The sequence below is a fragment of the Chrysemys picta genome, chromosome 1, assembly GCF_011386835.1.
Source record: "Chrysemys picta bellii isolate R12L10 chromosome 1, ASM1138683v2, whole genome shotgun sequence".
NCBI classification, from domain to species: domain Eukaryota; kingdom Metazoa; phylum Chordata; order Testudines; family Emydidae; genus Chrysemys; species Chrysemys picta.
In genome coordinates, this window is record NC_088791.1 from 286,803,113 (window position 1) to 286,828,603 (window position 25,491).

General features: G+C 45.8%; 1 protein-coding gene across 3 annotated transcripts in view; it reads left to right on the plus strand.

Moving 5' to 3' along the window:
• DIAPH3 (diaphanous related formin 3) overlaps nucleotides 1–25,491 on the plus strand; it is a 502,952-nt gene that overhangs the window by 14,953 nt on the left and 462,508 nt on the right. For all 3 annotated transcript variants that reach the window (XM_065581159.1, XM_065581157.1, XM_065581158.1), the window contains one exon: nucleotides 24,533–24,709. In XM_065581159.1, the coding sequence (XP_065437231.1) occupies nucleotides 24,533–24,709 (177 nt within the window). The remainder of the gene's footprint in view (nucleotides 1–24,532; nucleotides 24,710–25,491) is intronic.

Genomic DNA, 25,491 nt, shown 5'->3' on the forward strand with positions numbered 1-25,491 from the left:
TGCTGCTTCGTCATAGGGCAACTAGTATAACTGTCTGAGGCAAACCCCATAATGAATGTAGTAATCACATTTAAGGCATGCAAAAATTGGGTTAACCTGTTAGGGCTGCATGGCTTGCTAAAGTAGTGTTTAATACTATCTTGTACATTTTATTTTTAAAAAAACCCTGTGATGGAGTGCTCCACTGACTGCCAAGATGGTGCCCCCTCCTACTAGTTCAGGGGAATAGCTTGCAAGGTTGACACCCATTCCCGCGGTTGCATGTCATCCTTCCACCTCTCTATGTAGGTCTGCAGAACCTCTCTCGCTCTGCAAGCTGCTGCTGCCTCTTCATGACTGCCTCCAGCCAGGTCACCAAATGGTTTCACCTACTGGGGTTGGAAAGTCTTTTCCATAAATAAACAGGCTCAGGGAGCCTTCCTCGTAGTCCCTCAGTGTCTGGCTGGGGAACCCAGGCCTGCCCTCTACTCCAGGTGTCGTATGAGAGACCCTCTAGCCAGCAGTCAAGGTCTGTTCCCTCTTAGACCTTAGGGCCTTTCCCTGAGTCCTGTCCTACCTCCCTTTTCCCAGGGAGTGACTACAGACTTGCCCAGCAGCTCCTTTCTGCTGCCAGTTTCCTGCCTTTATAGCCCAACCCAGCTCATTCCTTCTCAGCTGGGCTCCCTCCCTCATTCAGGGGATTACTTAGCCACCTGATACTTCTCACCTCTGGCCTGTTGGGTTAATTAGCCCCCTTCTTTGTCTTCATTAACCCTTTCAGGGCAAATGTGTGGTGAAAACCCTTTCCCACCTCCTTCATAACCGTATATAATTCATGTTCTGAGACTAGCTTAGCTGTTGTCACTTAAACTTGTTGGTTTGTGTGTCTAAACAGACTTGTAACATAAAATACTTTGTGAAGACTTCTCATAGTTATGAGGTAGCAAGTCTTCTGTCATCCAAGATACTGCAGTTCATTCTCAAACGATGAACATCAGCGTCCTCTCTTATGGTTAGAACAGTCTTCCTTTTTAAAAAATGAGAACAGTAAGTTTACACATCTTGGATCATGTCTGCACTAGAAAGTGAAGTCTATTTTGTGTAAGTTGACATCGAGCCTTCAAATTAATTAAGTCAATCTTGCATGTGCACAACACATTTATTGTCTTGGTGAAGTGTGTCCTCACTAGCAGCGCTTGCACAGTGCACTGCTCTGTGCATCATTGTATAGCTATCCCACAGTTCAACTAGACTAATGGGATTTGGGGTAGGGTTTGCAACGCCTCATGGGACCAAAACATTGTCATGGGTGGTAATGGGAACATGAGTTCGGTCTCCCATGATGCACTTTCCTCCCTCCTTTCCCTGATCTCTTCGGCAAACTAAACAAGGTTTTTTGCACCTTTTTTTGAAAGCCTGGCTTAGCTGTGCATACCCCATAGCCCGAGCAACATGGACCTTGCTCAGTTGTGCACTTGTGTTAGCATTACAAACACCGGATCCCCCTAACCTGCAGTATTTCTGAAGCTGAGACAGGAGCTGCCACGCGGAACATTGCAATGTCACACAGCCAGCCCTTCTGCAAGCCATAGAGCGAAACAGTTGCTGGTGGCAGTTGCACATCAGGTGAACATGGTTGAGTGCCGTTTCTGGTCCAGGGAAACAAGCACTGACTAGGATTGCATAGTTGTGCAGCTATGGGATGATGAGCAATGGCTGCAGAACTTTCAAATGTAGAAGACACTTTCCAGGAACTTTTTGTGCAGAGCTTTTCTCAGCCCTGAAGTGCAGAAGTACTAAAATGACAGCTGCTTTGACAGTGGAGAAGCGAGTTGCTATCGCTCCATGGAAGCTTGCAATGCCAGACAGTTACTGGTCAGCGGGGAATCAATTCAGAGTTGGTAAACACACTGTGGAAGTTGTTGTGATCCAAGTTTGCAGGGCCATTAATTGACTTCTGCTAAGAAGGGTAGTGATTCTGGGCAATCACAGTGGATGGTTTTGCTGCAACGGGGCTCCCTAACTGTAGTGGGGCGATAGATGGCATCCATATCCCTATTTTGGCAACCAGAACACCTTGCCAAAGAGTACATAAGCTGAAAGGGATACTTTTCAATGGTGTTGCAAGAGCTGGTGGATCAGAGGTAGTTTCACTGATATCAATGTCGGATGGTCAGGAAAGATGTGTGGTGTGCGATGTGCGCATCTTCAGTAACTCAAGTCTCTTCAGAAAGCTGCAAGCAGGAACTTTCTTTTCAGACCACAAAATAACTATTGTTGATGTTGAAATGCCAATTGTGATCCTGGGAGACCCAGCCTATCCTTTCTTCCCATGGCTCATGAAGCCATACACTGGCTGACTGGACAGCAGTAAGGAGTGGTTCAACAATAGGAGGAGCAAGTGCAGAATGGTGGTGGAATGTGCCTTTGGACGTTTAAAAGCTTTGTTGCCGGCCCAAAAGGGGGCAACAGCAGGGTTCGTTGCCTGGTGTGCTTTGCACCAATGAAGACACCAGGGGTGGAGAAGCAAACCAAATTTATTCAAGAGCTCTGAATAGGCACTAGGAGACCAGCATGTCTCAAATCAAGCGCAGCAAATACAAGCAAGTGTCCCATTTTATATTCCAAGCTGTTTTTGTGCAAGCCTTTGTTCTGTTACTTCCTTTTACCCCTCCTACCCTTCCCTCCTCGAGCAGTTACAGCAGACACACATTGTGGCTTATTAGAACAGTTCCCATTCGTCTGCTTATCTTCGGCCTTCGCAGGCTAAGACGTAGAGGCTTCTCCCTCCCCCTTTCCCTGCTCTTATCACTACAAGTTTTGCTAGAAAAGCTGACCATTACATTTCTGCTACAGCATGTAAGCAGTTAGCATGGAAGTAGGTGAGAGTTCACAAGATGGAGTTATTGTGGCTCACCTAGACCCAGAGCGCAGGAGTTTCATCTGCACTTATGGCCTTCCACTCCCCCAAGTTACCTGGTAGCTATGCCTAGTGACACCAACAGGTTGCTGGCTCTGTTTGCTTAGTAGGTTAGACCTCAGAGAAAGCAGTATTCACATAGTTATTGTTACCTGCTGTGTGCTGCATAATATCTGTGAAACAAAGGGAGAAAAGTTTTCCCTGGGGTGGGTAGTTGAGGCCAATTGCTTGGCAGCTGATTTTGAGCAGACGGATACCACGTTAATAAGAGACCGGCTCTGTGCCTCTGTGAGGCTTTGAAAACCCATTTCAGCAATGAGCCACAGTAACGTGGGAAGCTTACCTGTATTGTTCCTTCCCAAACCAATGTCCCCATTACTTTTTCCCCCCCCTCTGTAAAATGAACCAACCAACCATGTGTTGAATGAATAAATAAAGAGCATATTTTTCTTGATCTGTTTTCTTGGCTGCAAGGAGTCTAGAGTTGTGTTGCCTTTCTTGAAGCTCAACCAGACGCTCCAACATGTCTGATTTGGCCCTCATAATCTGCAGCATCTCCTCCTGTGTGGCACACTCCTGCTCCTGGGATGCACTTCTGCTGTCCATGTTTAGTTTCTCAGGGAGAGAAATTCTCCATGTTCTGAGCTCAGCCTTGGCTGTCCCAGAGGTGTTGATTATCTTGGTAAAAATGTCATCCCGAGTCCTCTTTTTTCTGCTTTCTAATCTGGGAAAGCCTCTCTCCCAGTGTGGGGGATTAACCGAAGGACAAGCTTTCATTTGTAAGGCATACAAAGCACAAGGTAACCATTGTCAGTGCATATATTGTTTCTGGAGCAAGGCTGATTTAAAAAAACAAAATAAAAAACTACCCCTTAATATACTTCACTGCAAACAATAATATACTCAGAATCCCTAGCTATTGCGTGAGTTGGTTTGCTGCTCCAGCCATGGTGAGTGTGGCTATAAGGCATGGGCAACAGGTCTTGTGCTGCTGCTTCTGTAAAACCGCTGTCAGGAGCACAGTTGGGCAGTTGAACAATAACCCCTTCCCCCTAGCAACATGGACAGTACTTGAGGACAGGCGCAATCTTTGCATAGATGTCAGTGTTTCTTCTGCTGCAGCGCAGCTGTGTCTGCACAAACTCTTCTTTCCACACAGCAATGAGATCCACCACCTCCTGTATACTCCATGCTGGAGCACATTTGGGCATTGAGTCTCCATGATCTGCTGTGCTAGTGAGCTCTCCATGCTGATCAAACTGGAAATGAAAATCCAAAAGTTCTTGGGGCTTTACCAATGGATGGGCTATTTCCTGTATATGTGGCTGCTGTGCAGTGGAGTTGAAAGGGCTCATCAGAGTGGTTACAGCAGAGCATTGTGGGACACCTTCTGGAGGCCAAGTAATAAAAATTACACAATGTAGCATCTACACTGTCCCCATATCGACCCATGGATGTCAAATTAAGCTCTATGCCTCTTGTGGAGGTGGAGTACAGAAGTCGACTTTACAGGCCACTTAGATTGGTGGAAGGGACCTGGTAGAGTAGATGCATATGTAATTAGGTCGACTTAACGCAACCTATGCCTGTAGTGTAGGCCAGGCCTTAGTTTCATATAGTTTAAGACATAATACCATTGTCAGCATCATCTTTCGTCATGAAGGATAACAAGAATTCAAGGCCAGAAGTGAACATTGTCATCTAGTCTGATCACGAGAATATCACAAGCCATTAAATTTAATCCAGATACCTCACTGAACCCAATAACTTCGATTAGACTAAAGCATTTCATTCCTGAGGAGACAACTGTTGTGGGGCCTGGCAGAGAACATAAGAGATCAAGGTACCATCACTGCTTGAGACCCTAGTAATGGCAGGGAATTAAGTGAGATATGCCCAAATTATCCCAGCACACTCCATGCTGCAAAGGAAGGCAAAAAATCTCAAGGTCCCTGCCAATTTGACCTGGTGGAAAACTTCTTTCCAGCCCCATACCTGGAAATCAGTCAACGTTTTTTGCAACTTATGCATTTTGTCCAGAATTATTCTGTGTGTGACTTGTAAGCTCCTTGGGTCAGGGACTCAAGTTAATATATTAGTGAGCATGTGCTTGCTTAAATATTTGTATTAATCGATGGAAACTAAATGACCTGTTGCCTAGTGTCCAGTGCTGATTTGCTTCTGTAGTGGGGCGGTCACCCCGCTCCTGCCAGGAGGGGTTAAAAGCAGCTGTGGAGAGGGCTGTGGCTGGGGAAAGGCTGACTGGGGAAGTAGCCACAGCTGAGGCCACGCCCCAGTCAGGCCACAGCTGGCCCTATAAAAGGGCTGTGAGCCAGGAGCTCAAGGACAGAGGTAGCTGGGGAGCTCCAGCCTAGCAAAGCCGCAGGCTGAGTTAAGGGCCCACAAAAGGGTACTAGGGCTGTAGAGGGGCAGCCCTGGAATAGGCAGAGGCAGCTGGTCCAACCCCCCCTTTCCCATGATGAGTGGTTTACAGACTGCCGTCTGCCCCAATGAGCGGGGACTAAATGGAGACTGGTAGTAGACAGTGAGGCAAGGTGGGATTTGGGGGTTCCCCTGGGAGGGGAGACCCAGAGTGAAGGGGTACTGTGGTGGGCAGAACCCGTGGGCAAAGGGCACTGGGGTCTGGGAAGGATATGGGGCCAGGGGCAGGCAAGACACCGGCCTGCAGAGGGCCCTCTGGGCTGGGAAGAGCTAATTCCCTGGACGACCAGCAGGAGGTGCCGTGCTGGTGAGTCTCAACCTTGCTACAGCGTCTCATAAACAATAATCCAGTGGTCTAATTATTGCTGTTGGCTAGCTCTGAACACAAGTGGTTTAAGGTATTCATCAGCCTGCAGCTGCAAGTTTTTGTTTTTAAGGCCATAAGATACCAATGTGATCTTTTAGTCTGAGGTCCTACATAACACAGGACATAGATCTTTCCTGAATTAATTCCTGGTGTAAGGTGTCTTTTGTTTCTAGAGCTTCAAAATATAATTTATTCTCACACTGCTGGAAATCTGAAATTGGATTTTTGGCAACTGTAACATAATCAATCCTAGGATAACCTATAGATATGCTAAATCTGCTATGCCTACCAGCTTCCTAAGTTTGACCTAGCCCAGTTTGTCGCTCTACTAAGCTTTATTTGTGTTCCTCGCCTATCAGAATAGTTTAGTACTTCCACCCCGCCAGTTTTGGTAAATCTATCAAGTTTGCTGGAATCAGGCAGGATATCAGCCTGAAAATCTTGTACTACTGAATCCAATGCACTTGCTAGAGGAGCCTAGTCTATCCTTCCACTGGGTGCTTCTCCACAGAGCCAAGTAGAGTGATAGTCCAGTCTGCTTTTATGAATTGATCAACCAAATGGTTGTAATTTTTGATTTAAAAGGTTAGTAATAAGGAAGACGTGTCTCAAGTGTGGTTTAACTTTTTAAGTCACTGTAGCAGGTGCCTATTATTCGCACAGTGTGTATCAGAACAATGCTATGTTCCCAGCCAATGCTTTTGCTTAGCTTCCTAAGTCTTTGGAGGAGGACTTCGTTGTTGGTTCATTGTGTCTATGATACTGGTCAGTAGCTAGGAGCTGTGGAGGCAATTGATTTTCAAAATCACTAATTTTGCTGCGTCCTGAAGTGGTACTATTTCAGCTGTATGCTAGTCAATAGGGATCTTGAAAATGTTTGTTCCCTTTCTGTTCTTTCCTCTCTGAGGTCAGTAAAGCTAGGGATTTCTCCCAAATTCCTTAATCCTCTTGAAGCAAAAATTTAGATCTTAACTTCAATATTTCCACTTAGGAGAAGAGGCTAACATATAAGCTAGTTCATTAAATTCTAAATGGAAGGAAACCTCAGATAAAAAAGAGAATCTGCTAAATGAATTTTGCTCATTTTTACTGCTGCATTGTAGTTCCAGAAGTACCTCCCACAAATTGGCTACAAATTAGTGTCTTGTGTAATTGGCTAAAGCTGCCTTTTTTGGTCCAGATCAGTTACTAGCACTTAACCTTTTCAGTTGGCATAAGTATTGCATAAGGAGGTTACTTTCAAGATGCTTTCAATAGGATTAAGTTATCTGGGTCATCCCTTGGAAGACTCTGAGATTCATTCGAACTAAACAAATTTCTTCTCTGTGGAATGAAAAACATCCTTGTGAGGAATTACAGATAAGCTTTCAGAATTTCTCAGAATACATTTAACAAGCAGTCTTTCCAGCCAGTTTGTCCACCAACTATAACGATGGAGAAAATGTTTTTGCAACTTTGCAGAGCAGATGCCAATATAGATATCTGACACAAGATAATGTAAACTTTCCAGTTTAGTGGGGAAGCTAAATACTTTCTATCTCAAATTGCTTCCACTCTAACAAATGTCATATGAAAAGAGTACTCTTACAGAATTTTAAGAGACTCTCTTTTTTGTGTGCTGGCAAACTTGTATTTAAAAAATAAAAAAAAAAGTTCATATGGTGGACCTGGGACTAAAGCTGCTCAGAACATCATTCAGGGATTTTCTCTGGGTTCTTTGTGGTCCCTGAAAAGATAGCAAATGAGGATTGATAGTTCCTTCTATTAATGCCTGAAGCAAGGTTCAGGATGCAAGATATTATATACATTCTGGAAATGGCTGCACTTGACCTTATGCTCCAGAGTTGTTCTTCGAGTGCTTGCTCCCATCAATTCCATTCTAGGTGTGTGCGAGCCCACGTGCACAGTCATCGGAGACGTTTGCCATAGCGGTAGCTGTAGGGTCGGCTGTAGTGCCCGCTTGAGTGCCACGCTTATGCGTTGGTTGGAGCGCCATCGCAAGAGCGTTAGCAGTTATTACAGTCCATTGTTTTGTTGTCTTTGTTGTTAGTTGATAGGTACTGAGTTAGACATTTAAGTTAACTATTAGAGTAGTAATTTAGGAGTTAGAGTTCTGGCTGGGACTTTGCTTCGGACTGGGGCCTGCCCCGTTCCCCAGGCTTTAAGCCATGTTCATCGTGCAACCAGCCAATGCCCATTAGTGACCCCAGGAGAGCTGTTTAGAGTGTTTGGGGGAGTCCCACAGAAACAATAAGTGCAGGATCTGTAAAAATGTTTGCCCTTGAACTCAGAAGAAGCGGGATATCCGCTTGAGGGCCCTCCTCATGGAGGCTGCGCTTTGTACTACCTCAGAGCCTTCTCGATCGGACTCCACGCCCGGCACCTCAGCACTGGCGCGCAGTGCACCATTGGCACCGGAATCCATCTGTCACCGTTCCCGCACCTCGGTGCTTAAGAAGCTGTCGAAGTTGATGGGCCCACCAGCACTACAGAAAAAGTGGGGTTTGGGCAAAAGACCTGTCAGGCCATGTGCCCGCTCCGGAGCTGTTGGGGGTACTGCTGCAGTTAGAGCCCTAGTCCAGTCAGGGACCCACCTCTGACTCCTGGGACAAGCAGGGCTTGAAGCGGTCCTGGTGGCCAAAGAGCAAGTAGGCCGACAGGCACTTCGGACACCAAGCCAGGTGACAGAGCTGGCCAAGGCCCCGGTATCTATGGACGAGCCGGTTATGGGACCACCCCCCTAAAGCAACGGAGCATCTCCGGACTGCAGGCGTCCGTTCCCCATCATCATGGCAGTCTCAGGCATCTACGGCTCTGCCCTGGTCACCGGAAGGGCAATGGTCCGAGCCTGAAGGGGAGTTCAGCCCCTCATCTATAAAACTTGAATCGAGACCGGCGTGGAGGCAGGGGCAATGACCCACTCAGTGGCAGTACTTGAACCTGTGGGTGTACCTGTAATGCCAATCCTGTACTCCCACTGTTCCTTCGAGGCCACAGTGGACAAGCTGCCCCCGGCACAGCTGGCACCAGAGTTGGAGCATGGTGCCGAATGCGACATGGGAGCAACAGAATGGGCCCCGATGCCCAAGGAACCATCCCCGGACAAGCAAGGGGAAGCTGCCCCTCCCCCTTCTGTGCAGTTGTATTTGGACAAAGCAGTGGTGGGCCCCTCGCAAACTAGCAGTGCCTCCCCCTGGACGACTTCAAGGAGCACTAGGCCCTGCTCAGAAGGGTGGCTCCCAACCTGAACTTGAAGGTTGAGGAGCTAGCAGAGGAGTCCAACCTCTTGAATGTCATACCTTCCTTCACCCTGGCATGGGTCATGTTGCCTGTCCACCCAGGGGTCCTCAAAATTGCCAAGTCTGTGTGGAAGACCCCCTCTTCTATTCTGCCTACCTCCAAGAAGGTGAAAGAGAAGTACTATATCCCCGCAAAGAGATTTGAGTACCTGTTACCCACCCTCCAGTGGGATCCCTGGTTGTGTCTGCTGTCAATGAAAGGGCCAGGCGAGTGGCACAACAAAAAATAGATGCTAAGAGGCTGGACTTTATGGCAGGAAAATTTATTCGACAGCCAGCCTGCAATTTCTGGTGTCTAACCATCAGGCCCTGGTAGGCAGGTACAACTTGAACCTGTGGGACTCCATCAGCAAGTTCAAGGAGGGCCTCCCACAGGACTGAGCCTAGGAATTCACCACCTTGGTGGAAAAGAACGAAGTAGTGGCAAGAGGCGCCCTCCAGATGGCCTGGGACACTAAGGACTTGGCAGCAAGGGTAGTCACCTCTGCGGTGTTCATGAGGTGTAGCTTCTGGTTACAGTGCTCTGGGCTGTCCCAGGAGATGCAGACTACTCTTCCATTTGAGGGAGCAGGGCTCTTTTGGGAGCTGGCTGACGCATGGCTCCACAGGCTTAAAAACTCACATGACACTCTGTTTCGTGGGCCTTCACGCCCCTCAGCAGGCTAGACAGCTGTTCCACCTCTATTGAGGTCCTGGGGTGCCCCTGGTCCAGCTCCTGCAGAAAGGACCCAGACAAAGGATGTAAATGGCGTTAACCTTTCTTTCCTCTGCCCAGCCTGGTTCTTCCAGGAACCAAGGAAGCCAGAAGCAGTGTTTTGAGGATGCTCCCAAGGATGGCACCCCAGTCACTTCCAGGGATCCATCCCCCCGCTCTTTCCAGAACCGCCTGCACCCCTTCCGGTTGGTCTGGTCCCGGCTGACCTTAGACTGTTGGGTGCTCAACATAATATCTTCAGGCTACACCCTGCAATTTGTCACCGACCCTCTCCTGTCCCTCTTTAGGGGCCCTTCTCTTGAACAACTCTTCGTTCAGTAAGTTGAGAACCTCCTACGCCTGGGGGCGATAGAGGAGGTCCCTCCAGACTTGAAGGGGAAAGAGTTCTATTCCCACTTTCCTAATTGCAAAAGAGGGTCTCAGACCCATTCTAGACCTGCATTGCCTCAAGTCTCTCAAGAAGTTAGTTTCGTATGGTCTCTTTGGCCTCTATTATTTCCTCCCTGGATCCAGGAGACTTGTATCCTGTCCTCAACTTGAAGGACACAGCTTCCATATTTCCATTTACCTGGGGCACAGGCGTTTCCTCCATTTTGTGTTGGGCCACCGCCCTTTTCAATTCAAGGCGCTGCCCCTTGGTCTCTCGTCAGCCCTGGGAGTGTTTACAATGTGCATAGTGCCAGTGGCCGCTTACCTGATGCACTGAGGGGTACAAATTTATCTGTACTCGATGACTGGCTAATAAAGAGCTGGTCCTGGGATCAGGAGCGGTGGCATCTTGATCTGGTTTGCTCCACCTGTCATGACCTGGGGCTGTTGATAAATGAGAAAAAAATTGACCTTAATTCCAGTACAACGCATAGAATTCATTGGCGCGGTCCTCAACTTTACTCTGGCCAGAGTCTTCTTTCCTGAGGTTCAGTTCTGAGCCATGGCGGACCTGATCTCATGCATGCAAGTCCACCCTCTGACCACCACTCACGCGTGCCTATGATTGTTGGGCCACATGATGGCCTGCATTTACGTGGTCCGGCACGCACGGCTCTTCCCCATTTCCCCTGCAGGTGAGGCTGGCATCGGTTTACACCCCCAACAGACATGGCGTGGACCGTGTGGTCAGGGTCCCAGACCACGTACTGTTGTCACTCACATGGTGGCAGAATCCTGTATTGGTGTTGGAGGGGGTTCCCTTCTCGGTTCCATCCCCATACAACAGCTACGTTCTATATCAACAAGCAAGGGGGGGCCAGGTTGTCTGCCCTTTGCTAGGAAGCCCACAGGCTCTGGAACTTCTGTGTACAACACGGCATCCATCTTGTAGCTGCACATCTCCCCCGGGCTAGGAACGCTTTGGCAGATCACCTCAGCTGGACCACCTTGTCTCGCCACAAGTGGTTCTTCCATCTGGAAGCAGTCAGCTTCATCTTCCAGAGGTGGGGAACTCCAAGTGGACCTTGTGACATTATACCCCATATGCTTTATGGAAATATGCTTATGACATGGATATGGCATAACTAAGATATATATTTTTTAGAAGGGAAGAATAACTGAATAGCAGTGTGTCAGGTCCTATGTTGGTTACCCTGACTGCAAACGTAGTAGTACGGGCCTAGTGGCCGGAGTCAGTAAGCGGCCCTTTCTCTCAGGGCAGTGTGGCCCAATAGCCGGAGTCAGTAAGCGGGCCTTTCACTCAGGGTAGCGTGGCCTAATGGCCAGAGTCAATAGGGTGGCCTACCCCTGTGGGATTGTGTGGCCTATTGGCCTGTTGGGGGAGTGGGGTGCTATTTGGGGGTAGGGAGTAGCGTCCGGGGACGGGGACTCGGGCCCTCCCTGCTCCTCCGAATCCTAACCCAGGGCCCTGGCGATAGTGGCGGTGCTCACCACCTACTCAGCGGGGATCCTCCCGAAACACTCTGACCAGCTCCCCCTTTCATTCACTGGAGAAGATTCTAAGTCCCCTGGGCTGCTTCCTCCCCTTTTCTCCCTTGGTGAAGCTCCATGGTTCCCTCGGGTCTCTGGGGTTCTCTAATGGCCTAGCTCCCGCCGGCATGGTCTCTTCCCGAGGCCAGTCAGGCAGTCTGGAGTCCGTCTGGGCCTCTTTGTCCTTGCTCCTGGGGTCAGGGTCTGCAGCTGTTCCCTGGGGAAAGCCTGCAGTCTGTGTCCTCTCCCTTCAGCAGCGTCCCTAGACTAAGCTGGGCTGCTTCCTTTTATACTCTGCCTCCAGGCTGAGCATGTCCAGCAGAGTCTGAGGGGAGGGGCTTCCTCAGCCTGCAAAGCACAGTTAACCTTTTCGGGGCTGGTGCGGTGTAGGTATACTTCGTCACACACTCTCCTTCATGAGAGGTGTCCTGGGATGTAGCTGTGACACTACTGGGTCAGGTGGTCCTGTCCCCTGGTACTAAACAACTTCTGGGACTTCAAGTAATTTTCCACTAAAAGGAGGGGAAGGTCAAGACTGGGAAACACAAGCTTCCCGCCTTATGTAAATCTTATTTAAGGTTTGGGAGTAAGGCAAACAGGACTCTTCTCCGTTGCCTTCCTGCCCAAGAAGAAAGACTGCTGAAAGTACCTGAAGAGACAAAAGAATTGAGCAGTGGGAAAGGCAAGGGCTGAGTCCAGACTGAGAGAGAGGAGTCTAATCTGTAAAAAGAAATAGCTGGAACTCTAAGATACAGAAACTCTGCATTCCGCCTAATTCAACATTTAGAGTGGAAAAATTACTTCTTGAAACCAGTCTCTTTTTAAGATCTTAAGTTTAGTATGCATGTTTTATTTTATTTGGTTGGTAATCTTTGTTCTGTTTACTATCCCTTATAATCACTTAATCCACCTTTTATATGTTATAAACAAGAAATACGTTTATTAACTAATCCAGATTGTGTAACTCATATCTTGGGCGGGGGTAAGAAGTTGTGCATATCTTTCTTCACATTGAGGGAGAGGGCGAATTTTTATGAGCTTGCGCTGTGAAGATCTTTCTATACAGCACAAGACAACATTATCTGGGGTTTACTTCTCCACTGTGGGTGTGCACATGAGTGCTCGGTGAATCCTCTCACACAGATCTTACTGCAGTCTGTGTCTGCTGAGTGTGGTCTTGCCTGGGTGTGTGCTGGAAAGGGGCTTGAGAGCCTGGCACAGCAATGCAGTGCAAGGGAAACCCAGGCTGGCAGGGCTGGAGAGCTGAGTGGGACCCCAGCACATCAGGTGACATCCTGGATGGGGGGGGGGGGGGGGGCTCTAACCAATCACAGACTTGTTTGCGTCTAGGCAGAACATGCCATGTTTTCTGCTTGATTCAGGGGATGGACACTGGCCCCCAGTCAGATGCTTTTCTGCTCCTGTTATATGCCTTCCTTCGAGTGCCGCTGATTCACAGCCTTCTCATGAAAATCAAGCAGGGCAGGGCGAAGGTGGTCCTCATAGTGGTGGCTTGACTGCACCAGCACTGGTCCGGCACACTGCTGAACCTCTCGGTGGCTGTTCCATTGCGGCTGCCGCTCTGGCTGGATCTGCTGTCCCCAAACCATGGTAATCTTCTGCATCTGAACCTGGTGGTGCTGCACCTGACTGTGTGGCTACCACATGGTTAAATGCGGAGGAGCAGGAGTGCTCGGCTGCTGTCCAGCAGGTCCTGTTGTGCAGCAAAACGCCCTCTACCAGAGCGACCTACTTGGCCAAATGGAAGCGGTTTGCTTGTTGGACCTCAGATAAGGGTATCCGACCTGAGCGAGCCTCGCTGCAGTTGATCCTGGACTACCTTCTGTATCTCAAGCTCCAAAGCCTGTCCCTTTCATCTATCAAGGTCCACTTGGCTGTTATTTCGGTCTTCCGTCCGCCGCTCAAGGGTAGGTCAGTTTTCTCCCAGAACATGACTGCTAGTTTCCTCAAAGGCCTCGAGTGTGTTTACCCTCATGTCAGGGACCCCGTTCCCCCATGGAACCTGAATCTTGTGCTGTTATGGCTTACGGAACACCCCCTTCAAGTCTCTGGTTTCCTGCTCTCTCCTCCTCCTGTCCTGGAAGGTCATATTGGAACTAACAACAACATCCGTCCGCCACCCTATACGGTCTTCTACAAAGATAAGGTCCCGTTACGGCTGCACCCGGTTTTCCTGCCTAAGGTGGTCTCACAGTTTCATATGGGCGAGTACATGTACTTTCCTGCCCTTTTTTTTTTTTTTTGCAAAGTTGCATAAGTTGGAGGGGGAGTGTAGATTGCATTCCCTAGATGTCAGGAAAGCGCTAGCTTTTTTACATTGAAAGGACCAAGCCATTCCACAAGTCGACACAATTGTTCATTGCTGTGGGTGACACGATGACAGGTCATCCAGTGTCTGCTCAAAGAATTTCTTCTTGGATCACTGCCTGCATTCGCTGCTGCTGCTGCGATCTGGCCTAGGTGCCACCTTCGATGATTGTAACTGCCCAATCAGGGCGCAAGCTGCCTCAGCAGCTTTTCTAGCCCAAGTGCCTATCCAGGACATCTGTAGGGCGGCCATTTCTTCATCTGTTCACATGTTCACATCCCATTATGCACTTACCCAGCAGTTCCGGAATGATGCTGGCTTCGGTAGAGCAGTACTGCAAGCCGCTAGACTGTGAACTCTGAACCCACCTCCGAGCATACTGCTTGTTAGTCACCTAAAATGGAATTGACGTGAGCAAGCATTAGAAGAAAAAACTGTTAACTACCTTTTCGTAACTGTTGCTGTTCGAGAGGTGTTCCTTATGTCCCTTCTATTACCCGCCCTCTACCCCTCTGTCGGAGCTGCCGGCAAGAAGGTAATGAGAGGGCGAGGGTCAGCAGTACCTAATATACCAACGCATGAGCATGGCAGCACTTAAGGGGGAGCTACAGCTGACATTATGGATACTGCTAAGGTGAAAATCTCCAACTGTGCACGTGGACACACACACACTTAGAATGAAATGGACATGAGCAACACATCTCTAAGAACAACGGTTAAGAAAACATAGGTAACTGTTTTTCTCAAGAATTCCATCTTCATTTTTCTATCACACCTGATTAGTTGCTGTCAAGTAAGGTAAAACATCTATTCTTGATTGATCATATGGTATGTCATCTCACTAAAGGTTTTCCACGTTGATGTGATACTGATAAAGAGCACTGCGTCTACACTACTTGGTTTGTGTATTACTAAAATGTAACTCCTTCCTCTTACCCTCCCAACTGAAATGCATCTGCACCAGTAGAGATTAATATTAAATCTTTAAAAAAACAAAACCAAACAAAAAACCAATTTAAAACATTTTGAAATGGAAAGTATTAAATGAGGCTTTCACTTTAACTACATCCCTTGTTCTCTTTCTCTAGTTGCAGAGAGTCTTTAGAAGGAAACTCCTCCATGTTTGATTGTATCTTAGAGAGTAGCTATTCTTTTGGGCAAGAGAAATTAGTTAAGACTGGGTGGAGCTGTTTGTTTTTCAAGTCCAAATTTCTTTCCTAGAAGACACAACAAGATGAACACCCACAAAAAGGGGAAAGAAAAGAACAATGAACATAGAAAATGACGCTTCTGTCTGATGTTGACTCTCACTTGAAACCACATTGCTGGAGAAACATAGGCACAGCACATGGCAAACTCATAACAGCATCAGATTGTGTAAGGCGTTAGATTTAGCTGCCTCTTTTTGGTCACAGGGTTTACGGGAGTGTCTTGGCTGACTAAATTAGATTCTTATTAGACTATAGGAAAAAGGAGGGAAATAGAAAAAGAGAAGAAATAAGGTGGGGAAGGAAAAGAACATGCAGCAGAGTGTGAGAGTGTCACATCCCAGGTGGTGGTTGGGATTTCACCAGAGCTGCTGTCGGTGGTGATGTCCTCTGGCTCTGTCTTTCAGGATTAGAATGAAGAAGGCCTGGTATCCCAGGAGCTGGTGGGTGTGGCAGCCATAATTTATGAAGCTTGCTCCTTCCCCTTCTTTAGCCAGCATTATGGTAGCTAGCTTCCCCCTTGTCAGTCAGTGTTTTTTCTGGCCAGCTTCCACTGCACCTAGTTGTTTTTTTGGGGTCTCTTTTAAAAAAAAAATGATGGGGTGTAATGGCCCTTCCCCTCATAATTTTGTCCACCAATTAGGCTTAACTTCTGATGCACCAATTTTGGTTCATTGATATTTTTCTGGTCTCACACTGTTGTTCACCTGGTATGATCTTAACATAGTTCTTGAATTAGATCAGCAAGCCTTTTTGTTTGGACTAATTCAGTTTTTCTATTCCCCACCTCCCAGAATTCAGTCTTTCTATCCTCCTCTTCCCGCCTCTCTCCCCTCCATGCAAATATTGTCTTCAACAATAAAATGTTGATGGGAATTGTGACTCGTTATGAACATTCACTCACTTTTTACAGTTGTTTACTGTAAGGGTAAATTTGTAGGCCAGATTATCACACCACCACTTGCGCTGCAATATCTCAAGCAGATTTTTCTACTGATCTGAAGGAAGCTTACCTGCACATCTCGGTAAAATAATCCGACAGAAGGCTTGTGTGCTTTGCCTGTAGTGGAATACTTTTCCAATGCACATCTTGGCCCTTTAGGATACTATCCCTTTAGGATAGTAACAACCTGTGGAGGGTTTCTATGAAAGAACAAGTGACCTTTGTAGTATCTCTTGACAGGAAAGGGCTACAAGTGTACCCCTTTCTTTAACTAATGAATATCCCCATTTAAGAAAATCAGCAGGAGTATGTTTGTCATAAATCAGGAAGTTGATAGTAACCTGATCTAGTATACATCTATTGATCTAGAATATATTTAGGGATACAGATGTATACTGGAATCTGTAGTCTTTCCTCCAAGGGGCAATTTGTAGAAGTTAAAAGGCACAATCCAATGAGGTTATCACTTATGAGAATGAAAGTTCATGCCCTGATTTTTTTTCCCCTCACTGTTGCCACAGCGTCCAGAAACTTTACAAAAGTCTCAAAGGAGAGGTTCAAGGTTTTTTCTGATAGCCTTGACCTCGTGGAGGAAACAATGTTTCTCGGATCTGGTCATCTGCCTTTGTTGCAGGAAGTACCTCTTTGCCAACAGTGCAATACTACAAGGAGAAAGATAAGCTGCAGTGTATTGGAAAGAGGCCAATTTTACAAAACTCAGATAAACTTATTTATTTGCTTCATGGGAAAGATTGACCAACAGGTCATATTCCAAACCTTGTTCCGGTTCAAGTACTGGTATAGAGACGATAACACTCAGAGCCAAAACCAAGGATGCTTTGGAGAAAGGCGTGGTGGGAAAGTTTCAACAAAATAAAGATGTCTGTAATGGAGACAAAAAGAAGAAAAGGAAAGAACTATTTAACCCCACTGTTCTGCCAGCAATGATATACAGGGTGGAAAGCTGGTCAATGACAAAAGCAAAGGAAGAAAAATTCGCTGTCATCCAGAGAGCAATGGAAAGGCAAATGTGTAAGATATTGCTCCATGATCACACACCGAATGAGGAGATCAGAAGGCATACAGAAGTGACGGATGTAATGCAGGTGATTTATGACGCAAAACGGAGATGGGCGGGTTATGTAGTTTGCAAGCAAGACAATAGGTGGACAACCGCATCTGTGACTAGATCCCCAGAGACCACAAGCGACCGCAGGGCAGACAGAAAATGTGCTGGGCCAATCCCATGACAAAATTCTGTGACCAGAAATGAAAGAACCTGCTTGCAATAAAACGGAATGGTGTGGTGTCGACTTGCATTCGTGGCGGGATGGACGAGGACAAGCTGGACAAAAGTTATCTTGTATTACCTCAATAAGACAAAACTCTTCTGCCAATCCTGTGACACAGGCATTACCAGACAAGATGACATTGCCAGGCAGGCATACTACATCTGTATCTGATTAGTTTCTTGATACTTCATTGAAGGGTGGGGATGGTCATGTGTGATCTCTACTTAAGAACAAACTTAAGACAAAGCTGAAGTTAATGAAACAGCTGATCATGACATGAGACAAAAGTCTGGGGTCGTATAAGAGAAGGAAAAATAGCACAAAATATTCTCCCTTATGGAGGAGATCTGCCAACATCAGTGTCATGAAAAGTGGATCCCAGCTCTCTGGATTGGACAAGCACTACATGAACTGACGGGTGAGAAAAACCTTATTATACAGGAAGATAACTTGTTAATAAGTACAGACTATAAATTGTTATGCTTTTACCTGCAATTTTATGTTTACAAATCCTTAAACTTCTTTTTATTTGAATCTTTAGCTCAAGCTATGTTAAACTTCAGTTCTTCTTATAAATATGTCTAAGTGCCTTGTGCTAAGGAAAGTGTTGAACGAGGTGTACTGCATCCATGTAGTCCGTGGATCAGAATACATTGCGGGTGTCCAGAAGACAAGGGACTGGGCGCTCGAGTATAACAAAGTGAGGAGTGTAAATTGCTAGCCTGCCCTGGGGAAGAGTGGGGCTTATGACACCCTGGAGTGGAGTGCTTGTGTTGCCTGCAGTAGGTAGTTCAGGGAGAGTTTTACCCTGGTGGACACAGTCAAGACTCGCTTACTCTGTAAGTAGGTAGTAGTGATTCATCCTGGATGTGTCTCAATCATCAATACTGTTGGTACCTTTTGGGGATAAATTTAGGGGAAAAGCTTTCAACAGAGAATCTTAAAAATGGGTGTCAGATGGCATTCTACAAGAGTTCAAGGCAGCCTCCTCTGTCTTTCTGAGATACATATCTGTAGTTATTTTAGATATCTGTAGAGCTGCTACTTGGAATTTGATAGATATGTTTTTACATTATTATTCTCTTGACAGCTTCTAAATCTAATGCACAATTTGGCAGTGGAGTCTTTTATAGTCATTTAGACTTCTCCCCACTATTGAAGACAAAGAACTGCTTGCCTGTTACCTAAAGTGGGATCTGTGTGCATAAGTATTCAAAGAAAAAATGATTTAGTATAAAGTAACTGGTTAGAGAGGTTTTGTCCGCATGGATCCCACAGCCTGCCCACCATACACTAATGTGGAGTCCTTTACCATTGTGAAGGAACTGGGAGGCAATTGGGCCACCACAGACTTTGTCTTCTCCAACGGTTGCTGCTGGCTAAAAAGAATCTGATATCACATGCATGAGGCGCGCACACACATCTAGTGTGGGATCTGTGTGGACAAAACTTCTCAAACTACAGTTAAGACAAGAAACCATTTTTTTTTCTGTAATGCATATATACACACTGTAGTAGGTCCGGGGTGGGGCTCGTCCCTTCCTGGGGCGCCTGAAAGTCAGGCCGCCCCGCTACAAAGCGAATAACAGTTAGGGCCCCGACCTTTGGGTAGGGGCTAGGCACACAATTGACAGTTCAGGGCTCAGGCCCCTATGCAGGGACTGAGCACACAATTAGCAGTTCAGAGCTCAGGCCCCTATGCAGGGACTGAGCACACAATTAACAGTTCAGAGCTCAGGCCCTTATGCAGGGACTGAGCACACAATTAGCAGTTCAGAGCTCAGGCCCCTATGCAGGGACTGAGCACACAATTAACAGTTCAGAGCTCAGGCCCTTATGCAGGGACTGAGCACACAATTAACAGTTCAGAGCTCAGGCCCTTATGCAGGGACTGAGCACACAAGAAATGGAAATAAACTCTTGAAGCAATTCTTAACAATACCAAGCTATTGACTTTCTTATGTTTTAATGAACGCTATCTTTTATGCAGTAAGTACAGAGAAGAAATTTACTAAGTCGCTTTAATAGACAATAGTGCAGTATTTTTAGAATGGCAACATTAATACTGTGAAGTATCCTAACAAGCTTAAATTGTAACTTTTTTTTTTAATGTTGTTTTAAATATTAAATAAAAAAAAAGTGGCATCTTATTAGGAAGAGTTCTAGAACATCAAAATCATGTCTGTTATGAATTGTAATTTCCTTCATAAGAAGCAAATAAGAGTCTATTAAAAAAAAACCCAGCTTTTTCAATAAGTTTTTGCAGTTGTTAGTTTAATATTAGTCATAGAATCATAGAATATCAGGGTTGGAAGGGACCTCAAGAGGTCATCTAGTCCAACCCCCTGCTCAAAGCAGGACCAATTCCCAACTAAATCATCCCAGCCAGGGCTTTGTCAAGCCGGGCCTTAAAAACCTCCAAGGAAGGAGACTCCACCACCTCCCTAGGTAACGCATTCCAGTGTTTCACCACCCTCCTAGTGAAATAGTTTTTCCTAATACCCAACCTGGACCTCCCCCACTGCAACTTGAGACCATTGCTCCTTGTTCTGTCATCTGCCACCACTGAGAACAGCCGAGCTCCATCCATTTGGAACCCCCCTTCAGGTAGTTGAAGGCTGCTATCAAATCCCCCCTCATTCTTCTCTTCTGGAGACTAAACAATCCCAGTTCCCTCAGCCTCTCCTCGTAAGTCATGTGCTCCAGACCCCTAATCATTTTTGTTGCCCTCCGTTGGACTCTTTCCAATTTTTCCACATCCTTCTTGTAGTGTGGGGCCCAAAACTGGACACAGTATTCCAGATGAGGCCTCACCAATGTCGAATAAAGGGGAACGATCACGTTCCTCGATCTGCTGGCAATGCCCCTACTTATACAGCCCAAAATGCCGTTAGCCTTCTTGGCAACAAGAGCACACTGTTGACTCATATCCAGCTTCTCGTCCACTGTGACCCCTAGGTCCTTTTCTGCAGAACTGCAACCTAGCCATTCGGTCCCTAGTCTGTAGCAGTGCATGGGATTCTTCCGTCCTAAGTGCAGGACTCTGCACTTGTCCTTGTTGAACCTCATCAAGTTTTTTTTGGCCCAATCCTCTAATTTGTCTAGGTCCCTCTGTATCCGATCCCTACCCTCTAGTGTATCTACCACGCCTCCTAGTTTAGTGTCATCTGCAAACTTGCTGAGAGTGCAGTCCACACCATCCTCCAGATCATTAATAAAGATATTAAACAAAACCGGCCCCAGGACCGACCCTTGGGGCACTCCGCTTGAAACGAGCTGCCAACTAGACATGGAGCCATTGATCACTACCCGTTGAGCCCGACGATCTAGCCAGCTTTCTATCCACCTTACAGTCCGTTCATCCAGCCCATACTTCTTTAACTTGGCGGCAAGAATACTGTGGGAGACCGTATCAAAAGCTTTGCTAAAGTCAAGGAATAACACATCCACTGCTTTCCCCTCATCCACAGAGCCAGTTATCTCATCATAGAAGGCAATTAGGTTAGTCAGGCACGACTTCCCCTTCGTGAATCCATGCTGACTGTTCCTGATCACTTTCCTCTCCTCTAAATGTTTCATAATTGATTCCTTGAGGACCTGCTCCATGATTTTTCCAGGGACTGAGGTGAGGCTGACTGGCCTGTAGTTCCCCGGATCCTCCTTCTTCCCGTTTTTAAAGATGGGCACTACATTAACCTTTTTCCAGTCATCTGGGACCTCCCCCGATCGCCATGAGTTTTCAAAAATAATAGCTAATGGCTCTGCAATCTCACCCGCCAACTCCTTTAGCACCCTCGGATGCAGCGCATCCGGCCCCATGGACTTGTGCACGTTGTTTTTCTAAATAGTCCCGAACCACTTCTTTCTCCACAGAGGGCTGGTCACCTTCTCCCCATACTGTACTGCCCAGTGCGGCAATCTGGGTGCTGACCTTGTTCGTGAAGACAGAGGCAAAAAAATCATTGAGTACATTAGCTTTTTCCACATCCTCGGTCACTAAATTGCCTCCCTCATTCAGTAAGGGGCCCACACTTTCCTTGATTTTTTTCTTGTTGCTAACATACCTGAAGAAACTCTTCTTGTTACTCTTAACATCTCTTGCTAACTGCAACTCCAAGTGGGATTTGGCCTTCCTGATTGCACTCCTGCATGCCTGAGCAATATTTTTATACTCCTCCCTGGTCATTTGTCCAATCTTCCACTTCTTGTAAGCTTCTTTTTTGTGTTTAAGATCAGCAAGGATTTCACTGTTTAGCCAAGCTGGTCGCCTGTCATATTTACTATTCTTTCTACACATCGGGATGGTTTGTTCCTGCAACCGCAATAAGGATTCTTTAAAATACAGCCAGCTCTCCTGGACCCCTTTGCCCTTCATGTTATTCTCCCAGGGGATCCTGCCCATCTGTTCCCTGAGGGAGTCAAAGTCTGCTTTTCTGAAGTCCAGGGTCCGTATTCTGCTGCTCTCCTTTCTTCCTTGTGTAAGGATCCTGAACTCGACCATCTCATGGTCACTGCCTCCCAGGTTCCCATCCACTTTTGCTTCCCCTACTAATTCTTCCTTTTAGTCCTCTTTTTATTTTTGTACGTTAAACTCATTCATATATTAATTGTTCTTCCAAAGTCTTTGTTGTTAGCAAAGGGTATGTTTGAACTCTAAGACCAAAATGTTGGTTTTTAACATGTGACCCATATTCAAGAATTTCATGTGACTGAATATTGGGCTTTACTTTATTATGGCTGGTCTCAAGTCTATGGGAAAATAGATGTCTAGGGAAGACCCCTTATACAGCAAAAGTATGGTATAAACAAAACTGGATGATTGATAAGGGGTACCTAATATTTATTTATGTTCTTTGATAAGAGGTATTTGTTGCAGATGTTTTCTGTAATGGGTAAAATAAGAATCCATTGAAAGATGTTTGCTAACTCAGTAAGAACTGCTGGCTGTCACAGATGTCAGTAATAGTAACTGGATTAGAATTCCTCTTAGTTTATCAATCATGTAACCCTAAAGATGCCAAAAAAGAAATTCATAAGTAATTAGGTAAAACAAAAATGCCAAAAGGACACATGGTGAAATTAATCACGGAAAAGCAACTTTTTCTTCAACAAGGAACCGGGATTATAAAAAACAGGGAACTTGACAAATTAGGTTGGGGATTATAAAATTGCCAGCATCCAACCAGATACAGAGGAGGCGGGGAGAGGCTAGCTCTTCACCTTACACCAAGGGTGGGAATGTATCTGTATTTTGTATAGTGTTGTACTAATCTGGCTGATATTTGATTAAATTCCATTTAAGCCTATTTGACAATCCCGAAGAGTTATTAAATTAAAACATACACAAAAAATATTGGTTTTACAATAGTGCTGTGGGTAGAGGTCAGGAATGTTGTGTTCTTGCTCCATCTTTTATTCCTTGGACAAGTAACTTAACATGTATTTGCATCAATTTTGGGAGCACAATTTTGGGGTACTATGCACAATTCTTACCCAGCTCTATAAAGTACTTTGAGATCTCTGAACAATAAGAGCTGGGTGAGCTAACCGCTATTATTTACTGCTATTGTACTTTTAGGATTAAGGCCATGTATGTACTACCACTTTTGCTGGCAAAACTTAAGTCACTTAGGGGTGTGAAAAAAACCATGTCCCTGATCGACATAAATTGTGCTGGCATAAGTGATTATGTGCACAGCGCTATGTCAGTGGGAGAGCTTCTCTTGCCGTCATGGCTACCGCCGTTTGTTTATGTGGTTTTATTATGTTGATGGGAGAGCTCTCTTCTGTCAGCATACAGCGGCTAAACGAGTGATTTTTTTTACAGCAGCGCAGCTGCATTGGTACAGCTGTGACACTGTAAGTTCGCTAATATAGACATGGCCTAAATGTTTGCTTTTTTTCTATTCTCTCTCCCTCTTCCCCCCCCCCCGCCCCCAGTAGACGTGTTATGTACTGACTCACATTTGGTATGCTTTTGGTGTCTCAGCGTGCTTCTGGACAACTGTTATAAGTCTTTGTGCTCGTGCACCACAGTTTGAGAGCCCTCTAACTACCCAGGAGAAGGGCTGGGCCTCAAACACGTGTGTGTGTGTGTGGAGCAAACAACTAATTTTTACATAACTTATTTTTTTAAAAATACCCCTTTTTCTAGCTACTTTGATTGTGAAGGTAATCTTGCAAATGTAAGCTAAGTATAACTCGCTTTCCATGGCAGCAACACATAGAAAATTTACAAATTGCCTGGCTAGTTACTTGATCCAATTCAGAGCTCTGAGCAGCTGTGAAACTGCCAAGACCTACCTATGTTTCATTTGTGGGGTGCTTGTTCTGCTATAATGAAGGCATTGGCTACTCTGGGGAGGGGGACCTTAAAGCAACACCTACCCTCTTGAAGCAATCAGGAGGCTGCTGGAGAAAATAGATAGTAGCAGAGACATCCCCTGCATCTGGATGGGTGAAGGGGCAAATACCTTTTTTCTCTAGGAGCCAGCAGCACCTTAAATTTTAATCTGGCAGCCCCTAACCGGAGGCTGATATAGAGTATTGACCACCGATCTGAGTACAGGGGCAGTGGCCTGGTAAGAATCTTTGCAGTCTCCCTCCCAGTGGTGGGTGGTGGTGGTGATGGGCTTCCATCTAGTGCATTGACTTTGCATGAATACACTCTCATTTTCTGTCAGTTACTACATAGAAGATTTTAAACTCAAGGTTACTCACTTGGTAAGAGTTAACTTTATATTTTTTACTGGGATATATTGGTGAGGTTTGGTCAAATAATATTTGGGCATACAAGATAAAAGGTCCATGTGCTAAATAAATCTCTGAACTGATGTCCCTTATTCCCTTTGTCCCAGGTAATAAAAACAAAAAAGATACCTATCGATGCAAACTTTAAAGTATACATTGTATTGGAGCAGCTGATTCAAAAAAAAAGTCTAAAGATGACTAGAATAGTTCTCATCATAAAAACGTTAAAAATCAAATTGTAAAGGCTAGCTGTTGGTCAAACATGTCGGACACTTAACTTTTTTAAAAAGTTAAGTGTGAAAACTATTGTGGTTGAATATAATATGAATGACAACTGGTGATATACGTTCACTGTTTTTTGTTTGCAGTTGGATAGATTTGCCAGCATAAGGATTCCAGGCAGTAGAAAAGAAAGACCTCCTTTATTGCAGCTGAAACAATCACATTCCTCTATTGATTGGTCATCACCTCCTGCAGATGTGGATGAGTTCATCCCCAAACCCTTGTCAGAGCGAGAAATCCTAGCACTTTTTGAAAAAATGATGGTAAGAATCCCATATCACTGTTTAATACTTGGTGGTGAATTTTAAATGTTTTTGATTTAGAGAATTACACCATGACTAATGTCTGTTCACTTGAAGGTCATTGTCAATGTATGAATGAAAGTGTCTCTCTTTTTTTTTGTCCCTAATTGAATGAAGAATATGTAGCAAGATATATAGGCAAACCGGGAATCATCATCAAGTGGTGATGTTTCTTATAGGATTTTAGCCCTGTGCGATATTTTTTTTTTTTTTTTTTTTTTTTTTTATCAGTGACCTGGAAGAAGACACACAATCATAACTTACCAATTTGCAGATGAGACAAACAGTAAATAATGAAAACTACAGTTCACTTTTATAGTGCAATCTGGATAGCTTGTAAACCAGGTAAAAGCAAACAGTACCCTCATCTGGCTTTCAGTACTTCTAAATGCATCCTATCCCAGGATCCTTGGTGGTAGCTGCTGTTTGAGTGATCTAGACAGTAAGGGCCACCAAAATGGACACCACAAGCTGAAAGGACTATCTATTGCAGGGGTGGGCAAACTTTTTGGCCCAAGGCCCACATCTGGGTATGGAAATTGTATGGTGGGCCATTAATGCTCATGAAACTGGGGGTTGGGATGCGGGAGGGGGTGAGGGCTCCGCTGGGAGTGTGGGCTCTGGGGTGGGGCTGGGCATGAGTAGTTAGGGATGCAGGAGCGTGCTCTGGGCTGGGACCGAGGGGTTCAGAGGGCAGGAGGGGAATCAGGGCTGAGGCTGGGGGTTGGGGCATAAGGGGGGGT